Source organism: Paramisgurnus dabryanus, chromosome 5 (assembly GCF_030506205.2).
Source record: "Paramisgurnus dabryanus chromosome 5, PD_genome_1.1, whole genome shotgun sequence".
Lineage (NCBI taxonomy): Eukaryota > Metazoa > Chordata > Actinopteri > Cypriniformes > Cobitidae > Paramisgurnus > Paramisgurnus dabryanus.
This window is the reverse complement of record NC_133341.1, coordinates 21,814,832-21,830,980: the sequence shown is the minus strand read 5'-3', so window position 1 is coordinate 21,830,980 and position 16,149 is coordinate 21,814,832. Positions and strand designations below refer to the sequence as shown.

Below are 16,149 nucleotides of genomic sequence, written 5' to 3'. Positions count from 1 at the left end.
TGAGACAAAACAATGGCACTTATATATTTCAAGAAAAGGTGCATTAGGTTTTCAGTTAAGACTGCTCAAACATGCATTTTAGTCAGTAGGTTTAAGCCCTGTCTGGGAAATGGCCACTTAGCAGAATGAAACAGAACAATTTGGCAGCTTTTAAATGCTTTATTTTTGCACTGGAGAGAAAGCTTTCAGTTCTGAAACTTATACTGTGTAAAGAGTGCAATGAACTCTTGTATGTCAATAGATCATTGATGATCCATTTGAAAGACAATCAGAGGTAAAAGGAAATTTCCAGCTTTCTTCTTTTAATCACAGAGCTTTTGGCCGAAGATTGTAATGGGGCCAACAATAAATATCTAAAATGATAATACTATAATACTATTATTTCTCAAATTTTCTCTTGATTAGCTAATCACTTTTATATTGGTGTGCAATGATTTGAGACTCACAAGATAAAGTATTACTCTATGGACATACTGTACTGTACTTGCCTGGGCATAAACTAAGGAAATGCTAAACAGCAATTACTTCTGATTATTATAGAGTATTCTTTGGAGCACTTATTTGTTGTGTTTTGTTTATGATTTCTTTTTGATCAGTAGTTCATAAAAGAGAATATATATGAGAATGGATTTTCATTCTAAACTGCTCTCAACAAAACAAGTGTTCTGTGTTTGTGCGTATGCATAAATTATTTATGCATTTAACATGGTTGCAATATGTGAGCTGGTATAGAATATTCAAAATCAGCGGGCAGAGTTAAATTAGATAATGGTTTTCAGGGGACGTACCTGACAGGCTTTGCGGTATTTAACACTTTACAGCAGGTCTCCCAAGGGCTGCGAGTTTTATTCCAGAATTGGTGTGAACTATTACTTTGCTAGAATAGTAAAAAAATAAAAGATCTCTAATGTTGACTTTCCTTGGTAAATGCCGAATGTCTTTCCATTCTCAACTCTCTCTCTCTCTCATCTCGTATATTATCCAAATATTTATGGAGAAAAACAAGCACTTAAAAATAACACTTGATCCAAGAAAGAGCTTTTTTATTTTCTTCTGTTCTCAGATGCATTTTAGCTCATCAGTTTAACACAAAGCAATCAGTTGTTCCCTCTTCCATTGCTAATTTTATTCTTTTCATCAAAAAAAGCACTCAGAGAAACCTGATGCGTTATTGAAGTAGAAAATGGCTTGAATTGCTTTAGTAAAATTGTCGCACTCTGTTTAAAGTCAGGGGAAAGCTCTGGATTTTCTCCAGTGGAAAATCACCATGTTTACAAACTTAAATAAAATGCAGATCATATTTTCAAAAATATGTGACATCTAGTTATTTTTAATGGAAGCATGCGATGCACAAACTTGTTTGTCAATTTAATCTGGAATATATTCTATTAAAACATGAATCCAAAAATGGCCTCCAAATGTATTCATGCATTCACTGACCCTTGATTTCACAGGTGCCGTTGGTGATGCTGTAGCTGATTCCCTGTCATCGGTGGGTGGAACATTACCTCACTTCCTGCAGGAACCAGAGGACGCTTACATAATCAAAAATAACCCCATCAAGTTGCGTTGCCGTGCGACTCCTGCCTTGCAGATCTTCTTTAAATGCAATGGAGAATGGGTTCATCAAAACCAGCATACCTCACAAGAGTACATGGACCAAAACACTGGTGAGTACATGTATTGTACAATCATGCTGCTTTAACTGTCCACCTTGCTGTTTGTTTTCATGTTTGTTTGCATATATTCAGACAGGCCTTTTGGTTTATTTCTATATGTTGTAAATTAAGTGGCACAACATCTAAAGATTGTGGAACTTTATTCACTATACCCTTACGAAAATCCATGGTTTTGCTGATAGTAATCAATACACCATCAGGGCTCGTAATTGCGACTATTTTGGTCGCATATGCGACCGAAATTTAATCTGTGCCACCTTAAAATATATTTGGGAGCATTTGTGCGACTGCCCATTTTGTTGTGTGGTGCGACTTGATTTAGATTGTGATGCTGCGTGCTGCCCCAATCAAATTTCACCATTAAGTTCTTGCGTTTAATGAAGACCGCAGATTGGCTAAAAATAGGCGTCAGTCATTCCTTGTTTCCGTGCTACGTTGGTACGTGAAGCGCGAAAATGTGAAAGACGAACCGTCCGCGAGCGTGACGAGAACGAGCCGACTACAGCCAATGTCACTACTGTAATTAATGACGACGATCCGGATTCAAATGCGACTCCACCACCGGAAGACTTGCCGTTAAACCTTTCAGAGAAAGTGGCTTCAAGATTACGAGTGGCTCCGCTATGAGAATGGCTCGATGTAACTTACTGTGTTTACTGTAAATCCTTTAAAACGGCGTTGGTGGCGGAATCAAAACATTTTAAGCGCCTAACCTTGCTGGCGAAAGTGCCAAAAACACAAGTAGTGTCATGACAAATGTGTTCATTATTGATGGAGACACCGACCTGTCTGTCAAAGAGTGTTTGATAGTGTATGTGCGCATGCGCTGGTGAATGGACATCCGACATACATCCTTGTGGTCCATGTTGATGTGGAACACGACAATGTTGATGGTATGTTTTTATAGTATTTTTTAAAACATTGCCTATTTAGTAGTAATAGCATCCTGGTAATGCAGTTATCAATACCAATATATATATATTAGCCTTCTATATTAAGGTCACTTTTGTAATGTCCCAGTTAATCAGTGTTTTACGTGTTTGCTAGATTTTCTATTGTAATCTTAATCATTTTACCTGTAATTGTTAAATTATTATTGCTATACTATTTCAACAACATTTGGGTATTAATTTTGGAATCTATGCAGCAAAAAATAAAATGAAATAAAATAAATAGAAGACCAAATTTTAAATGCTGGCCATGGTGGCGTTTTATTTTGTATAAAATAAATCTATTAACATATACATTGTAGTTTTGGTGCCTTTTAGTTTTTGGATGGATGCGCCTAAATTTTTGCTGGTGCTCCTAACTCTTTAAAGTTGGGAGCACCAGTGCTACCAAATAAAAAAGTTAATTTTGAGCCCTGCACCATGGTAACTACACTTTTTCCACAAAAAACATGGTTAATTAATTTTCGTAGTCCTGTTGTAGCACCAAATAAATATAATTAAAGAAAAGTTCAATAGGTTTATTTGATAACTTTAATGAAAACATAATTCTATGTTAAGTACATAAAGCGCATTAGACTAGTTAAGGCCAGATTTACAAATTTGAAGAAAGCACCAATGGGCAGGGTGCATGTTAAAGAACATAGATGCAACTAGATGTCAACCAATAGTGGATTTTACAGATACTAATAACTAGGTTGGCCGTAGTTGCCGATAAACGATTAATTGACCAATAGTTTTTAAAATGTATACTGGATGAAAACAAACATAACACTCAAAGTGAAACAGTGCCAAAATGTATAACAAAACTAATAAAACAACAGTACTGAACCATGAAAATATGCTAAATGAAATGGATAAATAAAAATATATTAATTATATTAAGTATTGAAGTAAATACTTTTATAAAAAAACTCTACTTATAACATTCAAATTACATAAATGTATATCATATCTTGTATTTGATTTGCTTCTGTTTTAAACTTAATGATTATCTAATTAAAAATAACAAAAGATATATTGCAGTAATGATAAAAAAGAACTAAAATCAGATTTTTATTTGTTGGATATGTTAATGTAGCTGACAGCAGCATATAGTTTGCTTTCTCTCGTTAGTACCTTAAAATATGCAGCTTATCCAGCTAAATCATGGATAAACGTAATCAATTGGATATAAACTAATGCAAATAGATGGTAATAATCATTTGGAATAGATTTATCTGCCTGTATTTTTGTGTAATTGTCTGAGGTACTACTAATATTAGCGGCCTGTCAGCCTTGACAGAAAAGCCTTGGCCCCTGCTGAAATCTGATTGGCCTCTGATTGGCCCCCGTTCAATCAATCATCGACGAGAAGAGCAACCGGAGAAATTAGTCACAATGATTACAGCTGCAATTCCACCCCAAAACAATTGGCGGCACTCACGGCAGTAATGTGTCGATGGAACTTGAGAGAAGAAGCAGAGGTCTTGGTTGGCACTTGAAACTGACTGCGAAATGTGCGATCGGCTTTGGCTTGAGCGATACCAGAACATTCTCATACGTTATGCCAGTAGGCGGGAGAAAGAATCCATATATCCAACTTGAAGTCAATTCTTGGTGAGTCACAAATCCTTGTGTTGGCTGTCATGAAAATATGAAAGGATATTTAGCTGCTGGTCTCACTTATTTTAGGTTTGTTAACTTAATTGTGAAAGGAACACTGAAAGCACTGTCGAAGTAAACCAATAAATTTGTTAACATGGCTAAAAAGTTTAGTGCCTTACATGTTTTTGCTAAGGTAGCGCTAGCATAGCTGCCAACTCTCACGCATTCACCGTGAGACTCACGCAATTGACCCCATTCTCACGCCACACATCCATTTTCTCATGCAGGCTCGTGCCCACCATTGAGATTCCCATTTAGTTTAATAAAAGACATGAAATAATTGCCTAATATACCTAACTGTAAATAAATTATTTTGTGTGCTTGAATGAACCCTATCCTTGCCCCCTGAATGTAACATGTGGCCCCTTAATGGCCCCTGTTACAGAAAAATCCTAGAACCGCCACTGCTTACAGTTGTTGTTTCTTTTTTGCTAATGCATCTAGTCAGAAAAATAATTACTTTATAATGATATAAGGCAACAGGCGCCACTCTGAACAACTATCGGCATGAATTTGTGCCGGTAGCCGATTGTTCCACTATTGAACTATCACTGCCAATTAATCGGCAAAACCGATTAATCGGTCTACCTCTAGGCACTGGATTTTGTTTCCATAATGACCAAGGTAATATAAATCTATGTGTGCAAACCTCAGTAAATCATGTTGTGTGATTGATTTAAATTCTCTCCTCACATAAATTTTACATCTTAATTTGGGAAACTCCTACAAGTAATAAAATGACCATGTCCAAGCCTTTTCAGCGCTTATTTTTCACTGCACGTCTTTAGTAAATCCTGACAGTATTTTTTAATGCCAAAGAAGGTTTGCACTGACACAAATTGTTAGTAATTCTGGTCCCTATAATTTCTACAGCGGGCTGTTTCACAATATCTTTTTTTCACAGTAAAAGTCACTTTTACAGAAGAGATTTAAAAAATTTAAATGGCCTGTGTGATATTGTCAGAAATAGTTAAAGATCATCTTTTCAAGTCTTAGCAACTTTCTGGCTACAATAATCTCCAGCGCAATTTAGACCCAATTACAGAGACTGTCAGAGGTACATACTCGACAGTGCATTGATTATAGGATTTCAGTTTTTGTGCTACTAAAAGAAAAGAAAAAAAACTAATCCACCAGCTCCTCTGAAGCACACCGTGATTAGTCCACATAGAGCAGAGAGTTAGGTTTGCTTCACGAAAGGCTACATGCCAGGAAGAGCCTCTTAATTGCTTCTGGAAGTTCATTATTGTGTGATTGCTGTGCTGTGAAATTGTTGAGGGGCTGATAATGGGAAAATGAAAAATCACAACAAATTATTTTCTAGTCAGCATATGGAGAAAGTCAGAGAAGTTCAGAAGAACTTGCTTGCCACCATATTGGATTCAGTAACTTCAGTGACAAGAAAAGTATTTTAGTGCAAGTATAAGCGTTGCTCTTTCTTTTACTGTGCTTTTTCTTCTGTCAGATCAAAACAGGAATAAGCTATGGGAAAACTGGTCTGATAAGTCTTTATTTCTGCTTTTGCTAAAAAATATAAGAATTTAGTCTTCATAAAGAAGATAATGCAATCTTATGCAACCAAAGACCAGATGAAGTGCAGTGATGTTTTGTTTAGGTAATGATTTTTTTTAGACTGCTTGATTATGTGCCAGATTTTTGGTTACTGATCTTAGTTGATACGTGCACAAGACATTACTGCACGCTGTTTCTACACCTATACGCATCTGCATGGTACGTGTCTTTGCACACAGATTCATCTCAAAGAACATCATTGCAGAACTGTGAGTCAGGTCCATTGGTCCTAAATGCCAAACAGTACTGCATTTCATCATACGTGAAATTGTGTGCATTGGGTTGAAAGAAATGCATCTTTTCATAAAACATCTTGTGCACATTCACACTATAAATCATAAGGCTAGATTTGTAAATGACATTTGAAATTACACAGAAATCACTGTGACACGGTGATTTCCCATGAGCATGATTTAAATAATTATTTTACATATACACAAGACACAAGTTTTAATTAACTTGTCTTGGCATTGCAAGCATATGATTTCTAAAAGAAAAAAACTTAATATAAAATTAATTTAATAAAATTTTTGGTAGAACATGTTATGCATCTTTATTTGACCTCAATGCATAGCAAATCCCACACCTCCATCCCTGTGAACTCAGGGGAGCGAACCCCAGTTGGGAACCACTGCTCTAATACATTAATAAAATTATGAAAATTTTGTGTAGATTTAAAAAAAAAATATTCATAAATCCTAAAACTGGTACACAGTAGGAAATATAGTTTTTGGGTCTCTATCTACTTTACCAGCAATTTTACTGGACTAAACATGATTAACGACCACCTAGGGCTGGGCAGATTATCGAGGTTTGGTAATATGTCTGTATTTTTTCCAAGAGGGATACGGGATGAGACAACACTGTCTTTATCTCTGCCAGAAATATACTCTGAGGTCAGACGTAAGCTTTTCAACCAGCTTTTGGTGGATTGCAAATTTGCACAGCTCCTTGTGTAGCCCTAACGTTTTATGTACTTTTTTGTATTTTTATCTGTTTTTATCTTTGTATTTGTGTTGTGTCTTTGTCTTAATTTGTCCTGTAGCAATTCCCTTATCTCCAAACCAAATTTCTCCCTAGGGAGACAAATAAAGATTCTTTGACTTTGACTTTGAGGCTTTGACTTGCATGTAAACATTAATTCCACATAGCAGGAAATACAGTGAAATGAATACAGTCATCCACCCCAAAATTACTGAGATATAAACTTCATCAGTATCATCCAGCGCTACAACCAACTTAAATTTTATTGTACAGGGTGCTCTTTTTTTAAAACATTCCCTGTTCATTGGTTCCCTGTTTCACTTAGTCCAGCTGCAATATGGAAAGTGGTAATTTTCTTTCCAGAGAACATACTTCTATTACCAGGTTCACTGCCTGCAGTGTTGCCAAGGCGATGAAATGTATCAGTCTAGACCCAAGTGGATTTGCAATTAGAAGAGCCAGAGGAAGTCTCTGTTCGGCCAATCGCATTGCCAGCTTTACATCAGTGTTAAACTCATAACCTGTGATAACGGCATCCTTTATAGCGTCTCACAACGCCATCATAATGGATGACAAAAATGGGGATTGGATTAAAGAGACTCTAATCAGAGCCACATATCTACAAAGAATTGGATTTTATTGATTAGAGCATGGCCCTTCAATGTCATTGCGAGGGGAAGATAAGATCTTTTATTTACCAGCCAAAGAGATAAGCAGCAACACAATGCCCTTGAGTTTAGTTCACGTGCAGAGGGTGCAAAAGTACCAATCCAAAAGTACTAGACAGGAGCCGCTCACCCATGTGATGATGTTGGTGAGTTTGAAATAAAGTATATGACGCAGTGATGTAGTTTATTTGTGCTGAGGATCTATCAGAAAAGAGCAGACTAAGCCAAACAAAATGTTATTGTCAAATTATAAAGGGATACAGTTTAAATAAATCTTAATGTGTATTTTTGGCCTGAGAGAATCTGTCATTCCACATCAACACCTAATATTTCTCTCACAGAATCCCAAATGTGCACACACCACTATGGGTGAATAGAGTGTCATAGTGGAAACAATGTGAAATGTCCCTCATTATTAATTTATTTTATTGACTACATTCCTCATAACCTCATAAGTATGAGATTTTTGGTATATTCAACCTCTATAAATTGGCCAAGCTGACATTTAGGCTTGCTACAAATTATCCCTGCACCCTTATCCCTAAAGATGTCTGTCTGTGGTACCAGCAGAATGATAACCATTAGCATTCCCATTCATCTCAATGGCTCCTGATTGGGTGGCATACACTGTCAGACAAATGGTCAAGAAATGGTCCTAAGGTGTCACTGGGGCAGTATCCTTTAAAAAGTTTATAATATGTACCATTTATTTGGTATGTGTGTATTGCACCTTTTTTAAAGGGTACCATCCCAGCGACAATTTTTGGGGGGACTGAAGACTCTATGTGGGGTTTTATTTTAATATACTGATCTTCTGGTAGAAGTTACCATTAAACAACTTAACATTTCCATTCATGAAGATAAGTTAGATACAGACTTACCTTTAGCTCAACAAATTGCGGTTATGCCGCCATGCCAATGACATGGAAAATGGGGACGCATGCACATTTTGCGATGCCAAAGCTAATATTTCAGGGTATAGACGGTTTCAGCAGTAACAACATAAACAAAGGCTTTCGTGGAACGCACGTAACTTCCTGTAAATTGAATTTAAAGGGACAGTAAGTAGGATAGTGGTGAAATTGTATTTTGCATTCAAACGAATATTGCTCTCTAGCGCCTCGCTTTTCCAAATGCGTGTTGCAACTACGGTAGCCGTTATGTACTCACCGATTTCCTTGTCCGTTTCAGCTGGTTCTGAACTAAAACGCGATGTGGAAACACACGTTGGTAGGCTAGTGCTTTGTCCCTCTCTGCTATTATAGTTTATCAATACGGCGGAACGACATGGAAGCCTCCTTGGACTTATCCGTTCAATTTAATTAAAGAGAAGAAATTCTAAGCTTACAAAGAAAAGTCAGATCATTGCCAGAGGTCATTTGACACCAATGAGGAGATATTTATAAATAAAGACATTGATTTTGATTAATAAAACACTTAAAATCCTAAAGTCCCTTTAATAATCAATAACAACAAAGTCCTTTTTTTAGTTTATTTCTGATAACAAGCTAAATAAACAACAGGTAGATTACCTTAGTCCATATTTCATAGCTAAAGCATATAAAAATGACACTGAGGTAACGTTGCTGTGTAAAATGTGTACTATAATGTATACAATGTTAACTACAAACCGGCTGCCAAACCTCCCTTCACAGAGCGGTGATCTATGATCGCCGTCTCTCCTTGTCTTTAGGAAACCAAAACATTTGTTATTTTCGATAAGGTATTTGTTCCAGAGTTCATTTTAGCCACTTATCATACCATTAAACAAACAGAAACCAGAAGTTAAGTTCCAATCAGACGCGTTACTGCGACAACGCACGTACGTCTGATGAAATATTATATTTTTCTTATTTTTTTAGTGTTGCAGTTATTACTAGTGATGGGGATGAGACCGCCTCCCACTGCGCAAAGTGACGTCGGAATTACGTCTTTTTCATGTAATTTTTGGACGTCCGAATCCGGTCCATAAAAGGGGTTGTTTTGTAACGCCAGGCGACGTCTTTTTTTCGACATGTTCTGCACGTCTAAAAATGTTGACAACCGTAGGACCGCCGTGTAAGGAAAAGAGACATGAAAAAAGCGAAAAGACATGATTGCCTCTGCACTTCACCCATCCACCGCACCGAAACCTTTCAGACATTTCCTGCCGGCTGTGGGATTCGAACTCTACCGATCTCTAGGTTACAAACAAGTCTCTCTAACCACTCGGCCACATGGCCATACTTTCAAGTTGTAAATAAGGCATTCTTATTGCATTCATATCATGAACAATTTAATATGAGAATATTTTCATGTTAAATTGTTAGTATGGTCATATACTTTTAATATAACGAACTACACATTTAATTACATATTTTGAATGGTACATTTAGATGAATTTTGTATGTAATTCAAGAAAGCAGAAAAAAACAGTACTGTAATAATAATATAGACTATTCGTATGTATTAATCATGTTGGTACAATAATGATGATATTTGTAAATAAACACATTTTTATAGGCCTAATCATGTAATATAGACATAGACCTGTCATAGACGTCCAAATGACGTCCAAAAATTACCCAGTTTAAACGTCAAATGTGGCCCATAAATATGACATCCAAATGACGTCCAAAAAATTACCCAGTTTAAACGTCCAATGTTGCCCGTCAATATGACGTCCAAATAGGGTCATGGTGGGACGTCCAAATAGTGGACCTAGTTTGGACGTCGAATACATGTCCAGAATTGGTCATGGACCGACGGACCCAATATAGACATGATCTGCACATCTATCTGACGTCCTGTGTTTAGTGGGCTATGCCGAGTCAAGACCGAGTCTTTGAAGGAATGAGTCCTAGACGAGTCCGAGACCAGCACAAGTTGTTTTTAAGTTAAGACTGCCTGGACATGTCAGAGCCGATGGTGTAGTAGGCAGTGCTCCAGCATGTGAAGCTTTCGCACTTTCTGGGATCCGAGTTCGATACCTGGCTCGTGGTCATTTACAGATCCCATACCTCTCTCTCCTCGCTGTACTTTCATGTCCTCTTATCAATCACTGTTAAATAAAGGCAAAAATGGCCAAAAAAATACATTCTTAAAAAAGACTGCCAGGACATGCATTTTAGTCTGGGACTATGCTTAAGTCCTGTCTGTATGTGCATCTGGTTATTGTTCAAAGTTTGATTATTCATCCAGCTATTTAAACTTAAAACAGGCAGTATGATGGCAGAGTTTTAAAACAGCAGTGATTTCATGCAAGAATGCGTAGACACTATTTAGCAGCGATTTATCTGGGCAGTGTACTGTAGTGTTTTTACACATTAGTGACTTTATCAGTGACTGACACACTTTTAATATATCAGCTAATTATATGGCCTTAAAGTTTTCGCAACAGCAAATTAGTTGTCGATATACTAAATGCTTTAATTAATCAAAGCCTTAAGGTGATGAATGTGGTTTATGGTGGTAGTTACAGTGCACCCCTGGTGCTTCAATAACCCGGTGCTTCAATAACCACAGCAAGGAGAAGCTTATTTCTGCTTGATTTGCAGCGACTGGTAAAAGCTTCTTTCCTTTTAACAATGAGCATTTGATATCACTTTGGAAAACAATTTAAATGATCTACTATTTTGGTTTTCTTCAGATCTACACCATCCATTTCTTCACAGTACTGACTCTGGAATGTTTAGTTACTGAACCCCAGACTGGTGAACTACCTGAAATTGTGTTTGTTTCTGACTCTGTGGTATCAACCCATGAGAACTGTTATAGTGCATAACCATCATATGAAAAATCATCCTACACTAAGTCATTTATCATGACTTTGCTGGAGGAGGAAGAAATGACTGCTGCGATGCTCAGTGTGCCACTATTATTGTCCTTTACTGATAAATGACAAGCTGAAACTTCTATGCAGCGGCACACAAATAAGCCCCATAGGCTCAGAGACTCCATTTAGGATTATAACCTGTGGATTGTGGAACTCTCTGTTGATTGCGGTGGTGTCGGTTAAAATAGAATCCTATTGATAGGATCCAGAGACAAAGTGTTTGCTTCCTTTCTATAGATTAGAGGCAAATACAAAGAAGCAGATCCAGACAGGTTCTAAATACTACAAAGCCCTGCCTAGCTCTGATGATGAGCTTTCTGAGTCTCTGTCATACCTGAAGACCATGCAGCATATTCAAGCTGTGACAAACTAGCGGTGACAAAATCTTTCCACTGGCAATGTGTCTGCTCAATTTTCTTCTCTGCGTAGGAGCATCTCGTTCTCATAGCTGCTAAAGCCAGGAATTATGTCAATAATATCCTTAAGTATTTACCTTTAAAACAGTGGCAGTTGTTAGCAAGGAACTGAAATGCACTTTGGTTTGTTTGCGACTATTGAAAATCAATTATACTTTGAATTATACTTTGGATTTCATGCTCTATAGAAATTTTATCAAACAGAAAGTTTGTTGCTATCCTGAGTTATTTGTTGATTTACTCTGGTGTCTTAGGGCCAGACAATATGGTCTAAATTTCTATCTCCGATATGCTTCTAAATTTCGTTTGACACAGTATAAATCTGAGAAGGGTATGAATGTTAAAAAAGCCTTGGAATGAAATGCAAAGAATGCCCACTACGAATGTCTGTACCTACAAACTTCTGAACAAATGAATTTGCCAAGTGAATGAAACCTCCTCCTATAAAACTATATAATATTTAAAAATAAATTGTATAAATTGATGTTCACCTTTAAATTTTATTTAGCCTTCATACAAAATTAAATGTAAACTTACTGTCAAATAAACATAAGACTTTAAGGCCCACCTTTAATATTAATAAGGTGCACCCGAACGTCAGTGAGTGATAAATGGTGCAATGCAGGGGTCTCAAACTAATGGATTTCTTCAGTCGCAGTATTGACTTTCATAGTTTTGATCAATTTGCTATCATAATAATATGTTGAAAAATATAAATTAATATCCTAAGTGAAAGTGACCCTAAACTTTTGAACGGTAAAATGTATATTAAAGGTGCTCTAAGCGAATTCACGCGTTTTAGGCCATAAAACATTTTTTGTTTCATACAATAAACATTGCCTCATTATCTGCTAGCTGCCTGTCCTTTGAACACACTGTAAAAAAACGCGGTCTCTGTAGACCTCCCAGGCTACGCAAACTGGTCAAACACAAAGTGGTCAAACCTACCACCACGAAACATAACAAAGTGTTCCAGCCAATAACCGACAAGAAGGATTTGGGAGTGGGGGTTGGGCGCGTTCATGACTCGTTCAGAAAGCATGGAAGGGGGAGGGGGAGTTAGCTAAGCTCTGTTTTTTTAAAACACTTCGAACGTCAACAAGAAGTGACATCACACAGATTCGCTCAGAACGCCTTTAAAGCTCTATTTGTAATTACATAGTAAGCTACATAAATATATATTAGATACTAGCATACTACATTATATTCATATTATACTCATAACAAGACGAATCTCATAACTGCATAAAGTCTTTTATCTTTTGCACGTTTTTCTTTTTTTCCCTTTTCTAACCTGGGCACCTGATGGCTTAAAGGAGACATATCATGCTAAATCCACTTTCTTAGCTCTTAAATGCATTTTGTTGTATATTTGTAGTGTTTAGAAGTACATAAAAGTTGAAATTAGTCTCTTCAGGTGCTTTGTTGATATCTTTATATTCTGTTTTGGTCATATTTTCCAACCTGTTCTGATTTTTCTATTATCTTTTACGTTTTTTGAACAATTACGTAACAGTATTTGCAGCGGAACTGCCAAATAAGGACATCGACTCCCAGCCCAACACTACGAGCAATCCGCCATTTTCTATTTCTCGCTTCGATATTGTATAATAATAATACTCAACTTTATAATTGTTAATATTCTGAAATAAGACCGCCTTGATGACGTATGCAGCCTTCGGTTTGACAAACGGCATTAACACACCATTGCGATACCTCCATATGGAAGACGTTGTTCTGCAGGTTCGTCGTCTTCATTTTCATCTCGCTCCGTTTCCGACTCTGGCGCGAACATGTAAGGCTGGAAGGACAAGTCTTCCGTTGTTGACATTTTGTGAATAACGAGTGAATAAAAAGTTTCTGTGCCGCTAGATAATCGTGTCTCTGCTATAAAACTACAAAAATGGCCGAACGGGGTGGAGTTTAACCGAGTGTCACCTCTGCAACCTGTGTCTCACTTGCATTTAAAAAGACAGTACCAAAACGAGTTGCTCTCAGATGCACATCAGAAAAGGGGTAGAAAGGGGGCCTGTGGGGCTATAATAATGAGGAATTCAGACCCAAGCATTGCAGTTTCGCTTTATATAGACCACAAATAGATGATTTATATGTAAAAAGGACAGATTTAAAAGCATGATATGTCTGCTTTAAGCCAATTTTTATAATCCGTAATTGTGTTGCATTACATCCCACGTTCTCCCTCCCTATATGGTGTCACCATTGGAAGCCGTGACTTGAGGTGAAATAACCCTGCACCTCCTTCTTGTAGTGACATCTATTCTTTGGGCAGACACAAGTCCCAACCAGATTAATTAATCGCATGGTGACAATTATTTGACGCAAGGTGCAGATGAGCAGTGTTGGGCAAGTTACTTCCAAAGTGTAATACATTATATATTACAAATTACTGTCATTTGAAAGTAATTAGTTACATTACAATATTACTGACTCTGAACTGTAATGAGTTACACTACTTTTGCGTTACTTTTGAGTTACTTTCATCAAAATAACAGAAGTATGACTAGGCATTATAAAATGTTAAAATGTAGTTTATTGATGCTTATAAATCTAGAAGTTATGTGTTGGCCCTCGAGCTTTGAATAGGCACAGTAAAGACTTATGGCAAAAAACAGTAACAATGACTGTCAGAGTCATAAACATGGACAAATTATCTGGTAAAAGTCTGGTAAATGATGGTACACATACCAAACACAATAAAGCTAGAGCCCACTATAATGCAACCTATAGACTAATAACATGACAAGACACACAACCTCTTTTCATTTCTATTCTTTAATTTTGCCAAACAATGAATATAGGCTCCCATACAAAGGCTGGTAAAAACTTTAAACAGTGATGTTTAAATGTACTATTTAAATAACCATGTTTAAGTCTACATTAATGTTATGTTGTAGTTTAGGTTGCTGTTTGTAATAAAACTGTAGATAGCATAGCAATAGCCTAGCAATCTATTATGTATATGGACTGTAACCATAGCAACGTTCGCTTACCTTGTCATTGCTGGTGTGGTGAAATGGATTTTACTGGCAAGATTTCTAAAAGTCTCTTTACTTTTGAGGTTCAAGCAGCATGGGAGACCAATAGAAACTTTCTGTTGCTTTTACTTAGTGCTCTCATTCGCAGAATTTTGCGTGTGCGGCGGTACCGGACCTGATTGCGACCACTTTAGTCAATGCCGCGGACTTCCCAGATTCGGCTCTTTAAGAAACGCGTCAAATACAAAATTAAAGTAAAAATGAACATGCTGCATACAGCACCTGGAAACAGACATACGCTGCGTCCCAAACCGCCTACTTCCATACTTTATAGTAGGCAAAGAGTACGAGTAGTAGTGCTTTTCGCCTACTATATAGTATGGAAGTATGCTGTTTGGGACGCAGCCATTACTATTTTACCCGCAGCTTTATCCTGTGTGGATGCTGGTCGCGCGCATTGGTCAAAAAAAAAAATTTAAATAACACGTCTATTTTTGAAATGATTTGTTGGAACGCGCTCGTTACTAAGACGGTAACGAGTAAAATATTATCAAAATTTTATTAGTAATGCGTTATATTACTGCGTTACAGCAAAAACTAATATATTACTGTAATATATTATATTTTGTAATGCGTTACTCCCAACACTGCAGATGAGTGATTTAAATCTGATCAGTTATTCCGTTTTACTTTCCATCCCAGAGAGCACCGCTTAAGGTTGCTTAGCTATGAAAGAAGCCACGGAATCACTTTGGAAGGAAGAAGCGACTTGACCCGCGTTTAAAACCATGTCTGAACTACAGTTCCCAGTTACTCATTGTGTATCCTGTCATGGTTAAGACACAGCGCATCTGGTTAGGACACTGCATAGTGTGTGTTTTGTTTATAGCCTTCTTTATTATTATAAGACCATCTAGTTTTGCGGGATCACACCACATGCTTTGTGTTAACTGGCTAGAACGTTTTACATAGTTTTTTGTGTCTTTCTGTCCACCTGTGCAAGAGAACATAACACTAAGACATACTAGAACATGAACATTAATTGATGCAAATGTTGCCTAACTCTTTCCCCGCCAGAGTTTTTTTTTTAAGTTGCCAGCCAACGCAAGCATTTTTTATGACTTTCACAAAAGTTTAATACATTCCAGAAAATTTTCTTTACATATATAAACATACAATATATCAAATGAAAGAACAGACCCTCTGCTTTCAAACAAAATAAAAAATAAAACATTTCATCCTACCTTCATTAGTTCTCTTTTTGTCACCTCTCAAATAAGGGTAGGTTTCTTCAAAAACACAAAATTTTGAGCAAAAAGCTGAGATATTTCCATTTTTTGTGAAGGACTTTTGATAGAGATCAGTTTCAGAGCAATCATCAAAACATACAAACATCTGTTTTCCTTAGGGTGATACTTTCGGGTTT

General features: G+C 36.8%; 1 protein-coding gene across 3 annotated transcripts in view; it reads left to right on the top strand.

Annotated features, from left to right (window-relative positions):
- Positions 1–16,149, top strand: part of unc5db (unc-5 netrin receptor Db) — a 176,996-nt gene that overhangs the window by 103,635 nt on the left and 57,212 nt on the right. For all 3 annotated transcript variants that reach the window (XM_065250301.1, XM_065250302.1, XM_065250300.1), the window contains exon 2: positions 1,455–1,670. In XM_065250301.1, coding sequence (XP_065106373.1) covers positions 1,455–1,670 — 216 coding nt within the window. The remainder of the gene's footprint in view (positions 1–1,454; positions 1,671–16,149) is intronic.